The sequence below is a fragment of the Lissotriton vulgaris genome, chromosome 2_1 (assembly GCF_964263255.1).
Source record: "Lissotriton vulgaris chromosome 2_1, aLisVul1.2, whole genome shotgun sequence".
In the NCBI taxonomy this organism is placed as follows: Eukaryota; Metazoa; Chordata; class Amphibia; order Caudata; family Salamandridae; genus Lissotriton; species Lissotriton vulgaris.
In genome coordinates, this window is record NC_141687.1 from 221346419 (window position 1) to 221367689 (window position 21271).

Here is a 21271-nt window from a genome sequence, read left to right on the forward strand (position 1 = left end):
CTGTTCTCACTCAACACTAGTTGGAACTGCTACTCCAATCTTTCCACCTAGGAGCTGCCCACACCTACTCTTCCAGCAACTAAACAAAGCTCTGGGTTGGGACTCTGGGAATGCCTGGACAATGGGCCTGTGTCTTTGAAGAATCATTGACACTCGGGCCATCGAGTGGATATGGGATGCACAGCTTGCCTTGATAGTCTGGTGCAGTGTTGTTTCTGTGACCTTATCAGCTCTTGTACACTGATCAAGAGTGTCACCTTATGCTCACACAAACACACCCTGGCATTAAAGGGATTTTGCGTTCACAGACCCACTCTCTATGGGCAGCGGCCAATGAGCTCAGAATTATGGCACTGGTTCATCAACTAAACAGCCATAAATTATATATAGGAATTAGGTTTTAACTGCAAGGATTCCACTTGGATTGTGTTTCCTGAGGGCAGCATGGCAAGAACACATGGTGGCCCTAACTTATTCAACAAAAGACGCACACACAAACTGCGTGACCTGTCACTCGTAAGAACAGGAAATACAGAGGCCAGATTGGCATTTAGGTCTTATGACATATATAGGTGTGTGTGCCTTTACGGAAAACCATACGGGTGAGGTTTATCTCTAGCAGGCATTTCAGCATCATTTAAATGGGCGGCTGCTGTCACAATAAACGGTGATGCAGAAAAGTGGCTTCTGATCCTAGTAGAAAAGCTGCTTTCTTGTCAAAATTGCTCTTTATTAATTAAACATGCATTAGCAAAGCCAGTTGCTCTGGCCTGATCAATATAGTGCAATGGTTATTTGTTTGTTTTTATTGTAAGCATATGTCACACAAATAAAAACCTAAATGTGGCAGCCATATGCTTTTAACATGTTAAATTGTAAAACGAAATAACCATTATGTATAATTTTACGTTACCATACTGGTGCTTCCTCATGAGTAGATGTTCCTCGAAGAGGTATAGAAACCGTTTATAGTTTTAATCCACATCATAGTAAAATATGATCTCATTGGCAGAAAGAAAAGGTACTACTGGCTTAGAATTACTCTCACCTGAAGGTATAGTTTAAACATACAAGACTGATTAAAACATTAAAGATAAAGAATGGAAAGAAAACATTATCAAATGTAATTATTGGCGACCAACCGTAGCACAGACATTTGTTTCTTTTTAGGTGGTTGAGTACATGTGATCAGTAGAAGTTTCATTAAACACTCTGTAAGAGAGCCAGTGGCTAAAGTGAGTTTATCCATTGTCCCATGCTGTATCTTGTGGTGTATGGAAATATGAATGGCAGTTGAGCAGACCAATAGATGAAGAGTGCTGATTCAAAGGTGGACCGACCCAAAGCCCCTCTATGGATGTATATATTTATTTATTTTGTAGTACATGAGGCTGGTAAGACAGCTAAAGTAGTCTCTAGGAAAAACCTTAAAAGCTCAGGTGATATTGGGGACTAATCTATTCATCACATCTGGTAGTAGCTTCCTATCCACAATATCTTATCTTGCAACATTAGTCTCTCAGGATGGTATGCACTCCAACATTTATTTGAGATTTAAATTGCCTGGTTTCTGACAGTTCATTGTTCCTACAAAATGATGTCAGAATTATCTGTGTGGGTAACACAGATATTCTTCTTACAAACCCAAAAGTTCTACCTTGCTGACTCCAGTTATAGACTTCCGGTGCATTTAACTATTGTCTGACATCTGTCTTATTGGAACGCAATTTGTATTGTACTTCCCAAGACCCCCTTGTTACTCTGAGTCTATTTATATTTAAAATTTCCATTCTATGGTAGACAAAATTCAACTTTTCATGTGTCATTAGAGTAGATTGAGAAGGAGTAGTCTAGAGAACTGGCATTCGAGACCCTGCAATGAATGTGTTGTTTGTGACCACCTTATGCCTTCCTGCAGGTGGTGAAGAAGTCCTGTTATCCACGCTGGAACGAAACCTTCGAGTATGACCTGGACACGGCTCTGACGGAGAAACTGACCGTAGAGGTTTGGGACTGGGACCTTGTTAGCAAGAATGACTTCCTCGGGAAGGTAAGAGTTTTTAAAACTGCCTGTCACTAACAAGTAAATAGGACCGGCTGAAATCCTGCTCTTGTACTTCTGTTTAAACTGGTGGATCCCTGTATTCAATACCTCTGAACAATGTGTTCATATATCTTACCATATATTGTATTCTATTTTTATATAGTGTCACTATGTACTTTAATTTACTCCACATCTATCTCTTGTTATTGCTGCTGTGATATCTCTGGAAAGAGCTCTGATACCTTCGGGTCTAGTTCGTGCTATATTAAACTCGATAAATAACTAAATTCAAATAGGAAGCCATTGCTTGACTGTCACTGGCTGACAGATCGATTGTTGGAAGCATGTTGGGGGACATTCAGCTCCTATTGTCGTTAGGTGGGCCACCCACGCCACAGGTGGGGGCCCAGGAGTTGGTTATGGTATGTTATTGGCATTTGTATTGCAGTGGTCTACCAATAGTATAACCTCGTAGAGCTAGTGGCAGTCTAGAGGTGACCTTGAAGTTTCCACCGCAGACCAGAGTCTTAGTTGCTCTGTAATATGTAGCGTTATGCCTTGCATGTAGTTGGGTGTCAGTTTCTTATTCCATAACCTGTGATTTTGGTGTCGGAGAGGTCCGTGGGAGAGCTTTTACGAATTACTTATCCATCTCTTTTATCGGAAACATGCCATTTGTATAACTATTGAGATAATCTAGGCATTCTGCTGCTCGCTGTGGGGTACTTTGAACTGTGATGGTGTGTGGCATGTTCTGTCAAATGTTTCCTGTCAGATATTTGTGTGAGACGTTTCTTGGTGGCAACTGCTGCATGGGCACCATCATATCCAAATAAATATACACCCTAATTTTACTTTGCTGGATATATAAGTATTTTGCTTTATTCGGAGTGCGGTTACCCAACACATTAAATTACTTATTCCGTAGAGTATAGGAATTACCGGGTGTGGTATTACCCCACTATTATGACTTTTATGGTTAGAATGGGGAATAGCATTGAACATAGTGTTTTTTGTACATTAGTTTCTTCAGGCACTTTTCTGCCTACTTTTTACAGGCATACTAAGTTAAGTTAAAAGCTAAGGGTACGGAATTATGCAAAACTTGTAATCTGAAATCGGGGGGAAATCCCCATTTTCACCCGAATTGGAATATCTGCTAAACTCATGTTGAGGGCTTAGATGCCAAAAATGCGCTTTGTTGAATGTATGATTTGTGTTTTTCTAATGTGCCGTGTTGTATTTTTGTGCGTGATGTGCCTTTGTGGCAAGTGCTGGTAAAAGCAATCTGAAAGCCTATTATATATCATATTCTCAGCAAATCTGCATTTACAGGGTTATGGCTGGCAGTGGTATTAAAGTGACTACTGCACAAAACCTAAAAAAAACTGAAATGCATAAGTTATAGTAGTGCCTTGACCCTATCTCGCACCCCGCCTTAGGCTGCATTAGACATATTTCCACAACTACCATACATTACATAATTTGAAATGTCAAAAATGATACCTAAAAGGAATTGACACTATTCACATACTTATTCAGTCTCTCATTCACACCTAATTTTCTCCTTCACGAATAACAGCAGGAGTGAGATATAAGGGACTAATTTAAGCATAGCTCTAACTCGCCGCCATCCTCGTTGAACCTTAACTCCCACCCCCACAATCATGTTCGATTCATAATATTGTACAATACGTAATGGAATATTCTGTTTGTGGAAAGAGGTCTGATATTAGAAACAGTGATGGGGGTGAGACTTATGGTTGAGTGATGATATTGGAGGTGAGATCTAAATTTAAGGAATTACCATAACTTATGAACTTTAGGTTTTTTAGGGATTGCATTGTTGCCACTGCTAAAACACCCATAAACCCACTTGGACTTTTGCTACCTCAGGGAATTTCATTCTGTTTTTAATTTGTACAGCTCATGTAATGGTTGAGATGAAAGGCTTGCCAGTGCAGCTGAAAGCTGACATGAGCACCTTTTTCCCGGTCCTCGTCTCTTATTCTAATCTGGGCTTCCGGCTGTTATCACCTGACTTGGCCCTTGATGTTTTGCAACATAGTGTGTATAAAGGAGGACCAGAACAGCTGGCTTCTGGCCAAGCACCCTGGTCGCTAATGAGTTTTAAAAAATACTAGGAGACAATACAGACCTTTGCAACAAATTGCAAGTATTTTATAATAAAATGGAGAGCTACCCTAGCTGTGGGATCTACTAGCCTCATATCCCTGTTTTTAGCTCCATCTCACCCCTCCTCTCCCATTTGTAACCATTTTAAGCTATACATTTCTAGAGTACCAGGAAAATTATTTTGATCCAAACCCGGACTTACTGAATTTTTAATCCGGGGAAACTGTGGAGACCGGGTCTCGTGGGTTGTTCTCTTCTGACGAGACGAAGAGAAGACTGTGGCCAGGGACATCGATATCGCGGCGAACGGACTACGACGGCCCCCACTGGATTGTACTGTGAGGCTTGGCTGGCGGAGAGTGATCCATTATCGGAAGATAGCCCCTCAGCGCTGCGGGAGCCATTGCTGAGTTGGAGCGCTACAAGATAATGCTGCTGGGGCCTTTGCTGTTGTGGAGCGCCTCGGAGTGCTGGGCGCTTCCCTCATCACCGTCGACTGGTCAAGGTCCTCAGGATCGTAATCTTCGGGGCACAGCGAGCCGAGAGTAACCCTTCATCGAGGGATGGCCCCGTTGTTGGAATGGAGCCTTTCTGTTGAGCCGAAGCACTCTTGATTGCGCTGCACCTACACCCCTCATTGCGGTCCGATCAACGCCGACTAATCTCCCTCCATCCGAGACTCTCGAGCTCCTGGAAGACTACAGGCTCTGGAGCTTCCAGGCTGAGCTGCCCTGGGAGCACTCGGGAGGTCGAGGCGCTGCTTGAGGGGAGCGGAGGAGTCATATTGCTGCGCAATGACCTTCACTGACAGTGGAGGGGCGGGGGACGTGCAGGTTCCAGAGCGGTCCACCCAGAGACACAGAATGCTTATCCCGGCGAGAAGGAGCATATTCTCACCACGGTGTCACTGAGGTTCGGGCAGCGCCTGATCCTCCACCCCGCCTCCCATTCCGGTTGCTGTGCAGAGCAGCAGCGATTTACGACGACCCCCTCCCGCTCTCCCTTAGTCAGACTCCGGTTCTCCCCAGGCATCGGAGGTGGATGCCAGATTAGGGTGGGAACGGAGATAAGTGGGCCTACGATGGGACTTGGCACCTCACTGAATGGCATTTTCTCTTGGGATCATGCTCGTTTTTTGGGCTTAAGACATGGAAATTATCTAAACTTTCCTTCTAGAGATTAGCTATTAAATTAGCCGCAACTGGATTACTGATCACAAGTAATAAAAAGAAGACTTCCCTGCATCTTGCACAGAGCTCTCAAAATGGCTGCAGCAATTTAATCTAGACAAAGGACTGCCATTCTGTGTCTCCTTAACTCAACTGAGACTACCAGCATCCTTCACTCTGACCTCAAAATGGCCGCAGCATATTAACACAGAAAAAGATCTGCCATTCTAAGACTCCTTTACCAAAATAGAAAAAGGACTTCACTCTGAGACTCTTTAACTAAAACCAAAAAAGGACTACATTACTAGCGTTTCGCTAGCCTGCTAACAATTTAGCCATCCGCGACCTGACTAATTAAAAAAAAAACTGCCATTCTTAGACCTTCTACCTGAAATTGAAAAAGGACTACATTACTAGCCATACACTAACAAGTCAACAATATAGCCTTCTCGGCCTATTTTACACCTATCACAACCTTATCACCCTCTCCTCGCTGAGCGCAGCTCTCTCTCATCCTCTATACTCCCCCCCCCCCCCCCCCCCCCCCCCCGTAATGGGCAGCATCCCTCTCTACCCTGTCTCCCATCCCCCCATTAAGGTCAGTTTCTCTCTCAACCCTGTTTAAATGTCCCCTTAAGGGCAACATCTTGATTAGACCTCTGCCCATAGGTCTAACCCTGTCAACTAGTGACACCTACACTACGGGGCGCACCGGGAAATGCACTTACTCCATCACATACCCTCCTAACCTCACTAAAAAAGCAACCAAAGGCTTCAAACACAATTTATTAAAATCTCATCCGGAAACCCCTATCTCTGACCCTTACTTCTCAATGAACAAAGGGCTCATTAAGAACAAAATCATATTCTACACTAAAAGAAGAGCTCAGTGGAGAAAAGCCTTTCTCGCTCTCTTTAAGGTCTCTAACTTGAAGAAAACAGCACATGGCTTTGCCTCACCTATCCTCCCCTCCCTATTCAATGCTGCTGCCACCGTCAATATATAGCATAATGGTAACATCCTTATCCAATCCACCAACCACAACAGCAATCTGTTTGATCATATTTTTCCTCTCATTAAGGAGAGTGTCACTCCTACACACCCCTCCACCCCTTCCACTCACTCTGACATCTTCAATTCCCATCCAGCTCTTAAAGGAAATTGGAACTCCCAGATGACCCCATCCACTACAACTTTATCTCTAGACCTCAACGACAACCCACCCAACAACACATTCCGCATTATTACCACCCCACTCCGTAACATCGCCAATTCATTTACCCTCCCTCCTCACCCTGCACTTTCTCCTCCTCCCTCCCCCTTCACAGTTACTCCCAGCACCTCCCCTCAGCATAACAGCCCCACCTATACCCCCTTGGTTCCCAACACTGACTCCGCACAAACCACTTACCCTGCTCTTCATACCTCAAACTCACCTCTACTCCCAGCGCCTCACGTCAGCTGAACAGCCCCACTCGGCTCCTGCATGGTCACCCCGTGCCCCCTCCAAACCACTTACCCTGCTCTTCATATCTCAAACTCACCTCTACTCCCAGAGCCTCACGTCAGCTGAACAGCCCCACTCGGCTCCCTGCATGGTCACCCCGTGCCCCCTCCAAACCACTTACCCTGCTCTCCAGACCTCACTCTCCCCCGCTCCATTACTTACAGCTCCTCCCATGGGCCCATCAACCCTGCACTTACCCCCATGGCGCCTGACACAGCCGTATCTAAAGAAACTACTTCACCGTCCACTCCCATCAATAACGAAACGATCACGCCGGACACCAGACTTGAACTGATATTATCAGCCCTTCAGCAATTCAAATCTGACATCCAAACCCTTCACAACCTTATATTACAACAAACCAAGTCCACGGGCACTAAACAAGAATACAGTCCGTTACCACAACCCAAGATTTATAGTCGCTTACAACGTCTTCCTGCAAGCGCCCAAGCTCATGGGTCTCCATGATGGATCACACCCTAATGCCATATCCCGCCCTATCAGGGGATGTAACATTCTATCTGACTTAGATCTAGGGGCCCTCCTCCGATCTTACGAGCTACCCGACCCTCCACATAACGCAGGACTTCCAGTTAGCCATTAATCAGACTCCCAAATTCACTCTATTCCGATTAACACACTCAGAACCTCCAGACTCAATTCCAGAGGCATTGTGGAAATTAACCTCACTAGAATCTCCATCACAGTCGAGCCCACCACAGTATTCACCCAACCACGTCTAAGCTGCATCCTCCTTAACTGTAGGTCCGCCTCCAGACATGCAGCTGATATAGCTGACCTTCTTATCTCGAACAAACCTGACATTATGATCCTGACAGAAACTTGGCTAAATGAAACTTCTACTCCCATAATGGACATTCTGCTACCCCCCAACTATGACATCACCAGACCAGACAGAACCGACAGACCAGGCGGTGTGATAGCCTGCATACACCAGATCAGCCTAACAGTGACCAACTCCAATGCCCCCGCTATATCATCTTGCGAATACCTATGCTTAAACATCGCCAACAACAACAAACATGCTCTCTACACACCTTCTACCATCCTCCGGGAGATAACCTCACTTTCATAGAACACTTCATGGACATTCTTGCATCAAATGACAACCAACATATTAAGCACATTTTCTTAGGGGAATTCAACCTTCACTGGGACGACCTGAACGACACTGGGGTAAAAAGCCTCAAAGCCTTCCTCTCTGATCTCAATCTCAACCAAATATGCGACAGCCCTACACACGACAAGGGTGCACTCTCGACCTAGTTATCTCCAAAGCGGACTCCATACAGCTCGCCTCAATACTCCCTTGTGACTGGTCTGACCATCACATCATTTTGTTCCAAGTCCTGGAAACCATTAAACTACTCCCTTCACACCCCCTTAGAACTAAGATCTGGAAGACAAACCTGAAAAACGTAGGATCTGACCTTACAGCCATACCTAGCTCAAACCCTCTCCGTCCACCGGAACACCTGACCGATGTACAAGGGCTGACAATCACTACTTCCATTCCATGAACAGCCTTCTAGACAAAATGGCCCCATAGCAACTGAAAAGAACATCCTCAAAAGACTCAAAACCATGGTATGATGGGAGGCTAAATGATAACAGATGCTCGCGCAGAGCAATTGAACGATGTTGGAGAGACACACCCTCAACAGACCTCCTCAAATTTCTAAGAACATCCAGAAACACCTATTTTAGAAAGATCAGAAAATCCGAAACCGATTTCTTCAGGTCTGAACTTGACCTAGTCAAGAACCGTCCCAAATAGCTATTCGACCTTATCATAGCCCAAACTAAAAGCCTACCTAATGTCCGCAACGCCAGCCCACCCTCTCTACCCAACTGTGATGAATTTGCCTCCTTCTTCGCCTCGAAGACAGAATCCATTAAATCTGATCTACTCAAGGATCTAATATTTGAATTTGAATTTAAAAACATTTCTATAGCGCACTTTTACCATGCGGTTTCTTGGCGCTGTTGGATTGTGAGAAGCAGGCAGGAGCAGAGGGGGATTTAAGCATTGTAGGCTCGAGAGAAAAGAAAAGTTTTGAGACCCTTCCGGAACTCAATATAAGAAGATGACATGCGGAGTTCCGAGGGGAGGGAGTTCCAAAACGCAGGAGCAAGCACTGCAAATTTCGTACCACCAGTCTTTTTCTTGCTGAAGCGGGGGATGGTTAACAGAGCCTGATGAGTGGACCTAAGCTCTCGTCCAGGTATGTAGGGGGTGATGGCAGAACAGATAAATTCCGGGGCGGTGCCTATTTTAGCCTGGAAGGTGGTGCAGCCAAGCTTAAACAGGGCACGCTCTTTCACCGGCAACCAGTGCAAGGCCTGCAATAAGGGAGTGGCTCGATGGTATTTAGGCAGGCCATGAATCAGGCGGGCAGCCTGATTCTGCACTAGCTGCAAACGGCGAATGGCGTAAGCTGGAGCGCCATTATAAATGATGTTCCCATAATCAAGGCGCGAAAGCACCATGGCCATCACTATAATCTTTAGGGCGGGTAAAGAAAAAAAGCGAGAAATCTTCCTGATGATTCGAAGGGAAAAGAAACAGGAGGAAACAACTGACTTGACCTGGGAGTGAACGGAAAGTGAAGGATCCAGGAAGATGCCGAGGGTCTTGACCTTGGGAACTGGGAGCGGGGGAACACCAAGTGAAGAGGGCCAGTGAGAGGGGGACCAGGGACTGCAACCACCTCTGGTCAAGACTAACTCCGTCTTGTCCGGGTTGAGTTTGAGGTGGTTGCAGTTCATCCAATCCTGGATGAACAACATGACGGATTGGACATTTGAGGCAGAGGAGGAGGGGTGGGAAAGGTTGAAAATTAGCTGGAGGTCATCGGCGTAATTGAACACCGTGACCTCGAGCTGCTGTAACATAAAAATGAGGGGGTAGATGTATAAATTAAACAAAAGAGGGGAGAGGGAAGAGCCTTGGGGAACTCCACATGCAACCTTACGAGAGGCAGCGGTGAAACCAGCAAGGTGGACTGCCTGAGCCCTGTCACTCAGGAAGGACTTAAGCCAGGCGAGGGCCAGGCCCTCTATGCCCGCCGCCTTGACACGGGTGAGGAGGATGGAGTGGTCCACCGTGTCAAATGCGGCGGATAGGTCTAAAAGAATGAGGGCCTGGGGGACGTTGGTATCAATGCCCTCGCGTAGGCTGTCCATCACTGAGATCACTACCTTCTCCGTCGAGTGGAGGGGGCGAAAGCCCGCCTGCCGGGGGGAGAGGCAGTGGTTGGCTTCCACGTAGGTACTCAGGGTGCTGGTTACGTGGGTCTCTAAAACCTTGGCCAAGTAGGGTAGAAGGGAAATGGGACGGTAATTGGAAGGGGATGAAGGGTCGGCACCAGGTTTTTTTAGGATAGGGATGACTGTCGCAAATTTGTGGGCAGTGGGGACAACTCCGGATTTGAGTGAGTCATTTAAGAGTGTGAGGGGAGGGGTAGGGCAGTGTAGGAAGACTTCTCGCAAAATACGAGCAGGGGCAAAGTCTAGGGGGGAACCTGACTTTACCTTTTGAAGCAGGGGAAAAAGTGTAGCTGTGGTCAAAGGGGGGAAGGAAGTGAGTTTGGAAGTGATGACAGGGGGGGAGGGATTGATGAAGGCCGGGGAAGGGGGAGAGATTTTAGCCTTGATCGTTGCGACCTTGTCAATGAAAAAGTCGTTGAGGGAGTCGCAGAGCGGTTGAGAAGGGGGGATCAAGGCCGTGGCTCTGTTAGATGAGGCAAGCTCATGTACTGTGGCAAAAATCTCTTTAGATTGAGATTCGGCTGCTAGTATCCTGTTTGAGTAGAACAGGGTCTTGGCATCAAGTATGCTTTGTTTATAAACTTTGAGCACAGAGAGGTAGATGGTTTTTTTAGCGGGGCAGTATTCTCTTCTCCATGCGCGCTCTGCTCTGCGTGCAGCTAATTTCTTCTCCTTGAGGTCGGGGGTAAACCAGCGATTGGCAGCATGGGCTCGCTTCACCGTGATCCGTCTCAGGGGAGCAAAGTCGTCGCCTGCCCGGGTCAGCCAGCCATCGATGGTAGTCAGCTGGTCCGGGGCGGCGAGGCCCGAGAGGTCAGGGCAGGAGTTGGCCAGGGATAAGCAAAAAGATGGCATATCTGCCTTACCCCATTTTCTAGCCCAGGTGTTCTTAGGGAGAGGAAGTTTAGGCACTGGGGCTAACGCGAGGGAGAAGGAGATTGAAAAATGGTCCGACCAAGAGCAGGGGGAGATGACAGGAGAAGTAGTAGGAATATTTAGGGTCCAAACCTGGTCAAGCAAGTGGCCATGGACATGGGTGGGGCTGTGGACGAGGGGACAAAAATTAAGACTGGTCATGAGGCTGGTGAATTCTTTAGAAAGGGGGGTTTCGGCGGGATCGTTAGGCCAAAAGTTGAAGTCACCCAACACCAACACTGAAGAGTTGTTGATAACCAGTGTGGCGAGGATGTCTTGAAGGCAGGAAACAAAATTGGAAGTTGCGTGAGGGGGTCGATAGATGAGAACAGCAGTAAGGGGGGTCGAGTAAGAGCTAGCACGAATTATTAGGCAGTCTACCTCAGGGATAGGAGGAGAGGGGAGTATTTGAAAGTGGGAGTCAGTATGTGTTATCAGGGCTACTCCGCCGCCTCTCCTACCCTCCGGGCGATCCGCCCGAATGATGGAGTAAGAAGGGGGGGGTGCGGCTAGGACGTTGGGAAGGGAGTCTGCCTTGAGCCAGGTCTCTGTTAAGAACAAGAGATCCGGGTTGTGGGTGTCAAGGAAATCGTGTAGCTCATGCTGATGGCTGACGACAGATCTGGTGTTGAGGAGCGTGGCAGTGGTATTGTAGGACGGCGTGTGGGGAACAGGCAAAAGGGAGCGAGTAGGCGCAGCGGCACAAGGCCGAGGAAGACAACTTTGAATAACGGCGGGGGGGGGGCAGCAGGGGGGCTCGTAAGGAGGTTTAAGAGTTGTAGTGAATTAGACACTGTAGGACTAATGGTGCCAGGGATCCAGTGAGAGAGAAGCTCAGAGGAAGTATAAGGCAGCGGGAGGGCATAAGGGGGAGCCCCCTGCCCCGGCCTGCCGCAGACGGGCAGGACTCTGGCTTGACTCCGGCGAGCCTACGGCGCGCCCGCTGCGCTCGTCCGCTGCGCTGACACATAGGGGACGTTTAAATAGAGGAGCAGCGTGGGGGGAGTGGCGTGGGTGGGGTCGGGCGAACCAGCCCGATCCAAGATGGCGGCCACTACCGCTAGGCGCCTGAGGTGGTATCAGCTGCCAGCCAGCCTCGCTGGGCCCCTGAAAAAGCAAGGTGAGGGTTAAAGGGTACCTGTTGAATTTCAGTACAGGTTATCAATCAAAGACTTGAAAAAGAGCCCCTCACTGCCCCTGGCTAGTGCCCTAGCGAATGACCTCCCATTATTTAAACCAAAAAACAAACGCAACTTGGTCCCACTTCAACACTTACTGTGAAGACTCCATATTAAAGACGCTAAACACGTTGAAGCCCTCCAATCACTTCACGGACCCGCTACCGGCGAACTACCTAAAAGACTTCATTCCCCTCTTACTACCCAGCTGGACCAAGATCCAGCTGGGTTTATCATTAACACATCCCTCCTTCAAGGTTCCATTCCAGACATCCTGAAATCTGAACAGGTCTCACCTATCCCTAAGAAAACCACTGGGGACCCCTCGCACCTAAATAACTATTGTCCTATATCTAACATACCTATGTTTAGCCATACTCCCAGAAAAATGCCTTAACATACAGCTGAATAGTCACATTGATCGATTCAACTTGTTGAACCAATTTCATTCAGGCTTCAGAGCAGGTCACAGCATCGAATCAGCCATGACACATGTATTAGACGACGCTCTCAAATTCCTAGAACAAAATGAAGCCTGTCTTCTAATCCTACTCGACCTATCATCAGCTTTCGACACCGTCAAACACGACAACCTGCTGGATCTCCTGAAACACAGAATGGGAATTTCTGGAAATGTATTTAATTAGTTCGCCTCCTTCCTCCAAAATAGAGCCCAAAGATTCAAGTTCAACCAATCCCTGTCCAACCCCATGTCAGTCACATTAGGAGTCCCACAAGGCTCCTCCCTATCACCCACCTTGTTCAACCTGTTCATGGAACCTCTTACTGATCTTCTCAGGCTCACCAAGATACACTTCCACATGTATGCAGACGACACCCAAATTTACATAAAGATACACTCACTGGAGGACATCAAATCTCTCAACACCACTCTACAAAAAACCCAAACGTGGGTATTATGTTTTTCTTTGTATACTATATCTTGCCTTCTGATTACGACCTGTAAAGCGCTCTGATACTCGCAAGAATCTTGTTCACGCTATATAAAACCTTCAAAATAAATAAACCAATAAAAAAATGCTATGTTAGAGGGTTATTATTAACGATGCCCCGCACCCCACAGTCATCAATAGTAGCCCACCTCCCCCAAGGGTGGGACATATTATTATTTTCACCCAACCTGACCAACGTGTGGTGCGTTAGGGCATTAGCCCTTATTTTCTGCCTGCCAAGGTCTGTGGCAGGGAAAGGATGAGTTAATGGGCATTATACTGCAGCATTACCCAAGTGAGAGGGATTGTATCAATGATGGCCACCCATCTTACCCAAGGGTGGTGGTGCCATCTTTATTTATCCCTCCCCCAATGGTCGCGAACATCAGGCTAGACGAAATAATGTGTTAGGTTTGGGGGGTTTCTTAATCTCTTTCAACATTACCCGGTGGCAGGAGGAAGGTATTTTGTGCATTAGCCTTCCCTTCACTTGATTAAGGTCAGAGGTAGAATTTTAACCCAAACCTTGCCGGGTGCAATTATGGGAGTGATGTAAGCAAGCCACCCTCTTGCCCAAGACCGAAATAGGGCCTTTAAGGAATGTGTGGGCAACTGACAGCTGTCCCAGTTTGTCTTCACATTTGCGAAGGTGACCCTGAAAGAGCTGTGAGATGCCCCCTTCCTCCATAGCCCTCTATGTGTTTCATGTCAAGATTAATCAAGGCAGGTCACTGCTGCCCTCTGCCTGCTACTGTGAACAGCACGCAACAATAACTGCCAGCTATCATAGGCCTCCACAGGGATAAGATGGAGACCACCATGGTTTATGGGACTTGTGGAAAACAAGGAAAGGTTGGGTCCATGGTTAGGATGTGAGGAACATGATACACAAAATAATATTTTATTTTATTTTAGTATTAAATCTTTTTATTAAAAGATTGCAGCACATCAAAAAAACAATATCATCAATTGCAGTCATCACATCACACCCAATAAGACAAGAAAGGAAGGGCAATAAGGAGGCATGGAAGCCAACCGTACCAGTGCGGGTCGAGCTGCATCAAGATAAACTGTGCCTACATCAAAATGTTAACAGAGAAGAAAAGGTAAAAGAAACCCAACAAAACCCCTCCGCCCTTCCCCACCCCCCACCCGTGTTCCAAGTCCACCTTCCATCACATTCATACTCCTACAACTATTAGTCCGTATTATCTGCCATTCTTTCTACCCCCTACTGATTCTTCCAAGATGGGGGGGATTCTCCTACAGTCATCCTAAGGCCCCTATCACCTTTTTCATAGATGTTGGATGTGCGAGTGTCCGAAGTCTCCTCGTATAATGTAATGTGGCAGCAGCAAAATCTTTCCTACTCAGTCGTCCTGCCCCATCGTTCGGACCATCTGATCCATCCAGGATCCCCAGATACTCAAGTGGCTTGGAGACAATGCTTCCTCGTTGAATCAGATTGGGAAATGTTTTTGAAATGTTTATCCTTTGATACTCGGCGCATAACAGTCCAAGTGTAGAAAAGATTAATACTTCAAAGCCACAGTCACCTTTTTGTAAAACCTATATCTTGAAAACTACTGAACGGATTGTTACCACACCACAAATAGGGTTGATTGTAATTCTAGTTTTGACTCATGCCAATTTTAATGTAATTTTGTTCAGCAGGTTATGCTGTGGTTTAAAATGGAAAATGCTACTTTTACAACCTCCTAAATAACGCTGCCTCCCTTTACCAATTGGCACAAAGCACCTCAAAGTGTGGATTTGTAAAAGCAACGTGGAAGGGTAAACAACATTGGCAAAGTAAAGCCATATGTGCAAGCCAAAGTCTGATAGGGATCAATGCCTGTCAGAAGCAGTAATTTTTAGTGATTTTCTTAACTTGTGAAAGTTTATTTTTAAATGGAGGGATGAAGAAAGCAAGGTTCAAAAAGTGAAGAACCGTGAGAATAAAATGCTATCCTTTGACGGTGAAGCAGTAGAGGTAGTATGAGTCGTAAGTCACGTAGGCATTATAATGCCGTTTTACAACATTATTCACCTAAGGAATGAATCATTGAGAGATTGGAGTCCAGATCAACATTCAGGTTGTGACCATTCTGAGAATTGGTGTCCAGGCCATGGATGAAGGTGAATTTATTGAATTTGGATGTAGTTCACCTGGGCCAGGGAGAAGTATTGTGGTCTTGAATAAGATGAGACACCGTTTTGAATGCATCCAATTTTGCTCACTCTTAAGATATAACTTGAGTTTTGAATAAGTATCAGGTTCCTTGGACACTTTGATGTGAATTTGAGCATCATCTTTATACTTGTAAATGGTATCCGAAGTTATGGCTCTTGAAAATCTTTGCAAGTGGAACTGGGTAGATGTTAAAAGGGTTAAGAAGAGAAGATAACTGGCAAATGGTGCCATATTACGGTGGCTTCTTGAACCTGTTCATTGAAGACATAAGAAATACCCCATTTGCTAATAAATCTGCCTTTTTGTTACAGGTGGTATTTAACATACACAAGTTACAAACCGTTTTACAGGAGGAAGGATGGTTTAGACTGAGTCCGGAGAAATCGAAGCCAAATCTGGAAGAGTAAGTCAAAACTAACTCACTGTATTCATGCAAATGATGGAATCTCTCTTTCCCTAATCCATGGTGTTCAAACTATGGGGCACAAATCTTAACCATTTGGGGGTGCTAGACCTTGTCAGGGCAGTACAAGCCCCACAAATAAAATAATGGTTTTGCAAGAAGCATGCAACTCTTGCTGCTGCAGTACAGGCCCTGATACTAAACAAATTAGAAAACAAATGAACGGCAGGGAAAGCCTGTGAATGTAGGTGGGAGGAGTCGCACAGCTCATCTGAAAACCTGGAAGACTTTTTGTTTTCTGTGTTCCATCCGCACTACCTCCAGGTGTCGATCAACTGTGTGAATAAAAAATGGATAATATACTCAAATTTGGTGACTAAACAAAAATGGTAAAACAATGACAAGGATACTGTTGTAGTCTTGTTCCCCATTTGGTACATTCCGTCCACCCCTCCGCTGCCCTCACTTTTGGAAGAGAGCCCTCACTTTTGGTGAGAGCTGGCCCCGGTGGTTATCGCAGCCAAAGCCAATGGAGATGGAATTAGATTATGTGTGGACCTGCGAAGCCTCAACAAAAGTATTTGGGTGGAGAGGCACCCTCTACCGAACATCAATAAGATGCTCAGCACCAGGGAACAGGCAAAATAATTCAGTGTAATAGATCTGTCGATGGCTTATCACCAGGTGGATCTCCCCCCGGAATCCAGGCCACTCACTGACTTTATAACCCCCCAAGCTGTTTTCATGTTTAGGAGGATGTCTTTCGGATTAGCGTCTGCCGCGGCGTTCTTCCAGAAGATAATGCAACAAATCCTGAGAGGAGTGGACCGATCAATGTGCTTCCAGGACGACATCCTGTTGTATGGGCGCAGTGTGGAAGAACACGACTAAACCCTCAAGTTAGTGTTCCAGAAGTTCAAAGATGCTGGACTGACGGTACAAAGGAATAAATGTAAAATAAGAGTGACATCCGTTGACTATTTGGGACACTCAATTTCGGAGGAAGGGTTCAGGACGAAAAACAGCTTGCTGGGAGCAGTAAAGGATGCCCTTTACCCGAGAAAGAAAGAGGAGAGGCACTGTTGGCCTCTGATTAGCAGCAGAGTGGCTCTGCAGGTCCATTACGAGTGACTAAGGGCCACCTTAGGACTGCAGTGGGTCGTTAAATGTACCTCCGGACTAACTTATGGTTTCGCTGTTGCCTAGTTTACGGTTTATAGTAATGGTTAAGTGTCTCTGAGGGGCAGATAATGGTCAGTGCAGGCTGCCTGATGTAATGAGCCCACCGCTGGCTGAGGCTGACTGGGTGCAGGATGAAGGGCAACCTGCAGCCGGTAGAGCTGTAATAGAGGTACGGTGGCCCGCATGGGGGCTGGGGTGCTGAGGGATGACAGATGAAATCTGAGGGATGATGGAGTCTCCTGCAGTAATTAATCCCTTGCCCCTACACCAATCAGGTGGGAGGCTCATCATAAAAATGTTTGACGACCACTGCCCTAATCGGCCCGTGGGCTTCCTTGCAAGCTCAGCTGCCGACCCAGAACAGTGTAATAGGGAGCTCATCTGTTACAAAATGTTCACAACAGCCCTGTAACTTTGAGGCATTGTGCTCTGATTGTAGTTGAAAAGTTACAAAATAAATTAAGAAAATAATTAATATTTCAATTCATTTTGTTCAAATGATAATTATACAGACAAGCATTTACAAGACAAAACGGGTAATGAAACATTTGGATCGAAACCAAGTAAAGAAGTGAAAAGAGCATTGGCCATTGGCAAAGTGTATATGTTTAGCTTTTTTTAGGGAAGTGTTTGTTAATAGCTGGAAGCAGTGCTTTAAAGGGGCAGGTACTCTCCGTTACTGAGTACCTGCACTTCTTGAATTTAGAAGGGAGAGTCCATGTACTTCTCCTCACTTGTGCAATGCATTGAATTGGAGGGTAGCAGCCTTCTCAGTAAACAGGTACTCTGGTGTAGTGAGTATCTGCACTTCTTTATTTCCACTTCAAGCACTGGCTGGAAGATTTGTGTTAGCCCCAGATGTCTTAAGGAAAAAATCAATGAATGCTGTAAACTCTTGAGCTTGGAAGCTTGGAGTCGGACCCTTTAGTGAATAGATTATATGGGTGGAGTTAAACTGTACGTCAGAGAAGTGTGTAATGAAAAGGATCCAGATGATGACATATGCATTGTAAGGGGCAACAGTAAAAGGCATACACTGCAAAATATTGCATAGTCTAAACTTTTGAGAAGAGGCCAGTATTTTTGTTGCATCGTTAAGAAAGTAAGTATGTGTGCATCTCTTTACTTTGTGAGTCAAAAGCTTTAAATCCAATAGTTATAGCAGTAAAGTGAAATGGAAGAACTTTCAGAGCTTATTCCTGAATAACACTCTGCCTTAATGAGAGACTAAGGCATCCGAGCAGCAAGTTTTCCCAAAACAGAGAGCCAAATCAGCAATTAAAATGTAATTGTTCCAGCAAAGTAAACACATGAATGGACTCACACTGGGTCTCAAATGACATGTAGCACTTGCAGTCGAACAAAATGGTTACTAGATGGCTCTATTGGCAAAACCTAATGGGAACACAATGAGACAGATTTACTAAACCCTTCGCTAAATATTCTTTAGGTAGGTTGGTCTGCAACCAGCTTTGAAGCATTACTTTCTAAACAAACTTCAGTATGTAGGTCAGTGTAGTACATTAGTAGTTGGCTAAGTTATCTTTGTAGTCTTTATGGAATACACCTCCTGTGCATTCTGTGTTCTGTGCTGGTTTATGCTCTGTATTCTATTCTGTGGCTGTTGACTGGTTGCTGCTGCAGTGTTGTGTTCGCTCTTGCTTTACTCTACAACTTGAATAAAGAAGTATATGAACTCTACTTACCTCTCTAATGGAATCTATTTACTACAGTCAGTCGCAAAATAATTTAGTTGTTACTAAAAGTTGGTACGCAAATTGTGAAAGTTGTTTGGATGGATACTACTATTTGGAGATTCCTCACCTTAAGAATATTTCACAGACACCAGACTGGATCGAAGATGTTTTCATTACAGTTCTCCTGCGCGCCGAAAGGTGGTGCAGTGTAGCTCCGTATTGCCTGTGTTCTGCCCAGGAAGTGAGAGAGTAAAGTCGCATACAAAATTCTTCCCTGCACGCGGATGTATGGCGTTACAATGCATACTTTTACAACGCCTACCTTTACAATGCAATTTTTACACCGCAACATCCATTACAACGCAAACCATTACAACGCATGCCATTACAACAAATTCTTTGAAACTATCTTTACAACGCATTCCACTTCAACGCATACTACCTTTACAATGCATACCATTACAACGCATAACATTACATTGCATGTAAGGTAAGTGTTGGATAGTGTAGGGGTTAAAATTACTATTCTAACTCCAGGGGGTGCAACAGTAGGGTAAGTGTTGGATAGTGTAGGGGTAAAAATTACTATTCTAACTCCAGGGGGTGCAACAGTAGGGTAAGTGTTGGATAGGGTAAGGGTACTATGTGTTGTAATGCTATGCGTTGTAATGGTATGCCTTGTAATGACTGCGTTGTAATGGCATGCGTTGCAGTGGTGTGCGTTGTAGTGTCATGCGTTGTAATGTTGCGTTGTAAATGCATGCGTTGTAGAGGATGTTGCGTTGTAAACGTTTCGTTGTAATGGTAGTGCGGTGTAAAAGTTGCGTTGTAAAGGTTGTTTCCCCTGCACGCTGATGTCAGCTCCTTTCTATCTATGCCTTTAAATGTGGATCGAAGATGTGCTCCTACTTTAGACAGCCTTCAGGCGACTCCCAAAGAGTGAACACAGTGTGCATTGGAAATTTCACTGCCAAAAACTACTGGTTTAAAACCATACCATCACTGCATAAAAGCAGATTTTGGTCACTGGTCCGCACAAGGCGTCCCTTTGGTGTTTTTGCTTGGTGCATGACTCAAAGTTGTGCAATGAGCATTCCCTCATTCACCCAAAAACAATCCAAGACCATGTAAAAAAGCTGTACATTGGCCTAGGTCCTGATCTAAATCGAGTTCACAGACCCACTCCAGTTCCCCGAGGCTACTGACATGAGAGGTCCTCTTCCCGGTCAAAGTCATCTAATAAGTCAAAGTGAAAGTCTAACAGGAAATATAAGACGAAGCAAAACTCAACCCCATCCTGCCACACTATGTAAGGAGACTTTGTAAGGGTGTCAAGGTGCCTCTTGATCTCACTCCCAATCCCTGTTTGAGGAGTCAATTCCACAGATGCACCTTATGTATGCTGAGTTTCCAGGACCATGGGTGATTCCACAGCAGGTCGATACCGTACATATTTGGCACTCTCCCGGTTCCCACCGGCACTACTTTAGACCCCAAGGTTCCATTGAAGCTGCTAGTCATGTTACCGCTGGTGGATCCTTACTTTGTGCGGTCTAAATCCATAGAGTCCGCCTCGGCCACTGGCGCCAGAGGTGGAACTGGTGCCACTCTGCCATCTGACCACAAGCCAGTTTTGTCTCTACTCGATGAGTCATGCTCTGACTCTGCTGCAACGGAACTGCTCTCTTTACCACCTGGGTCTGATCCTCTCCCTTCATTACCATGGCGGCAGTCTCTGAAATCCATTGTTTGGAGCCGCACAGCAGCACATAGCGGCACTCAGGAGTACTGCTATGAAAAATATCTGAATCCAGTCTAAAGCCGAAGCGATGCAGGATGAGAGACCACTTGTCTTCTTAATCAGAACTCATAATGGCTTCATGGCAATAGACTCCCACCTAATGAAGGGGAAGGCTACATGTCTAAGCATCCTCAAGCACCTGTTTGCCTGTGGTCCTCGTACCTTCTACTTTAACTACCTCAAATAAATTGGTCCACTTGGTTTTCAACGTTAACCTTAACAAAATGTACTGTATGAAACTAAAATGTTTATTTACCTGTACTCCGTCCATTGGCTCTTCTCTGCACAGTCCAAATCTGCAAACTAAATACATTTGAGGCTGTTCCAGGGCATTTGAAACTAGACACCAGAATACATTAGCTGTGCCCTGTCTTTGTGGCGAGCCATTCAGGATGTAATTTCAAATGTTATATTATTGAATATATGTGGTGGTAATTTTGAGTTTGGTAGTTGTTAATGGGTATTTAATGGTATTCCTTGGACATTTGATGGCCTTCTTCGGACATTTGATGGGTGTGCCTATACATATGCCCAGGTCCCTTGCTCACTGTGCCAATGAATTCAAGCTAGCCTGGCCGAAGAAGGGTGACATACCCTGAAACCGGTCCCAGGATGCTTGTCTCCAGTCCACGGAGGACATGGCCTGGCAGTTCGTCGGGACTGTTCCCATGGGGCACAGGGTCAGGACTGAATTGCATATGGCTGGGTCCAAACTGGGGTGGCATAGTGGGTAAAAGAACGATGGATTTAACCCAGCTCTTTTGACTGGGGGAGAATGTTTGCATTGCCAGCATTCCGTC

At 45.7% G+C, this 21271-nt stretch overlaps 1 protein-coding gene across 1 annotated transcript in view; it reads left to right on the forward strand.

Moving 5' to 3' along the window:
• Positions 1-21271, forward strand: part of LOC147729873 (ras GTPase-activating protein 4-like) — a 625955-nt gene that overhangs the window by 315102 nt on the left and 289582 nt on the right. Inside the window, exons 7-8 of the mRNA XM_086954787.1 lie at positions 1919-2050; positions 15700-15791. Coding sequence (XP_086810913.1) covers positions 1919-2050; positions 15700-15791 — 224 coding nt within the window. The remainder of the gene's footprint in view (positions 1-1918; positions 2051-15699; positions 15792-21271) is intronic.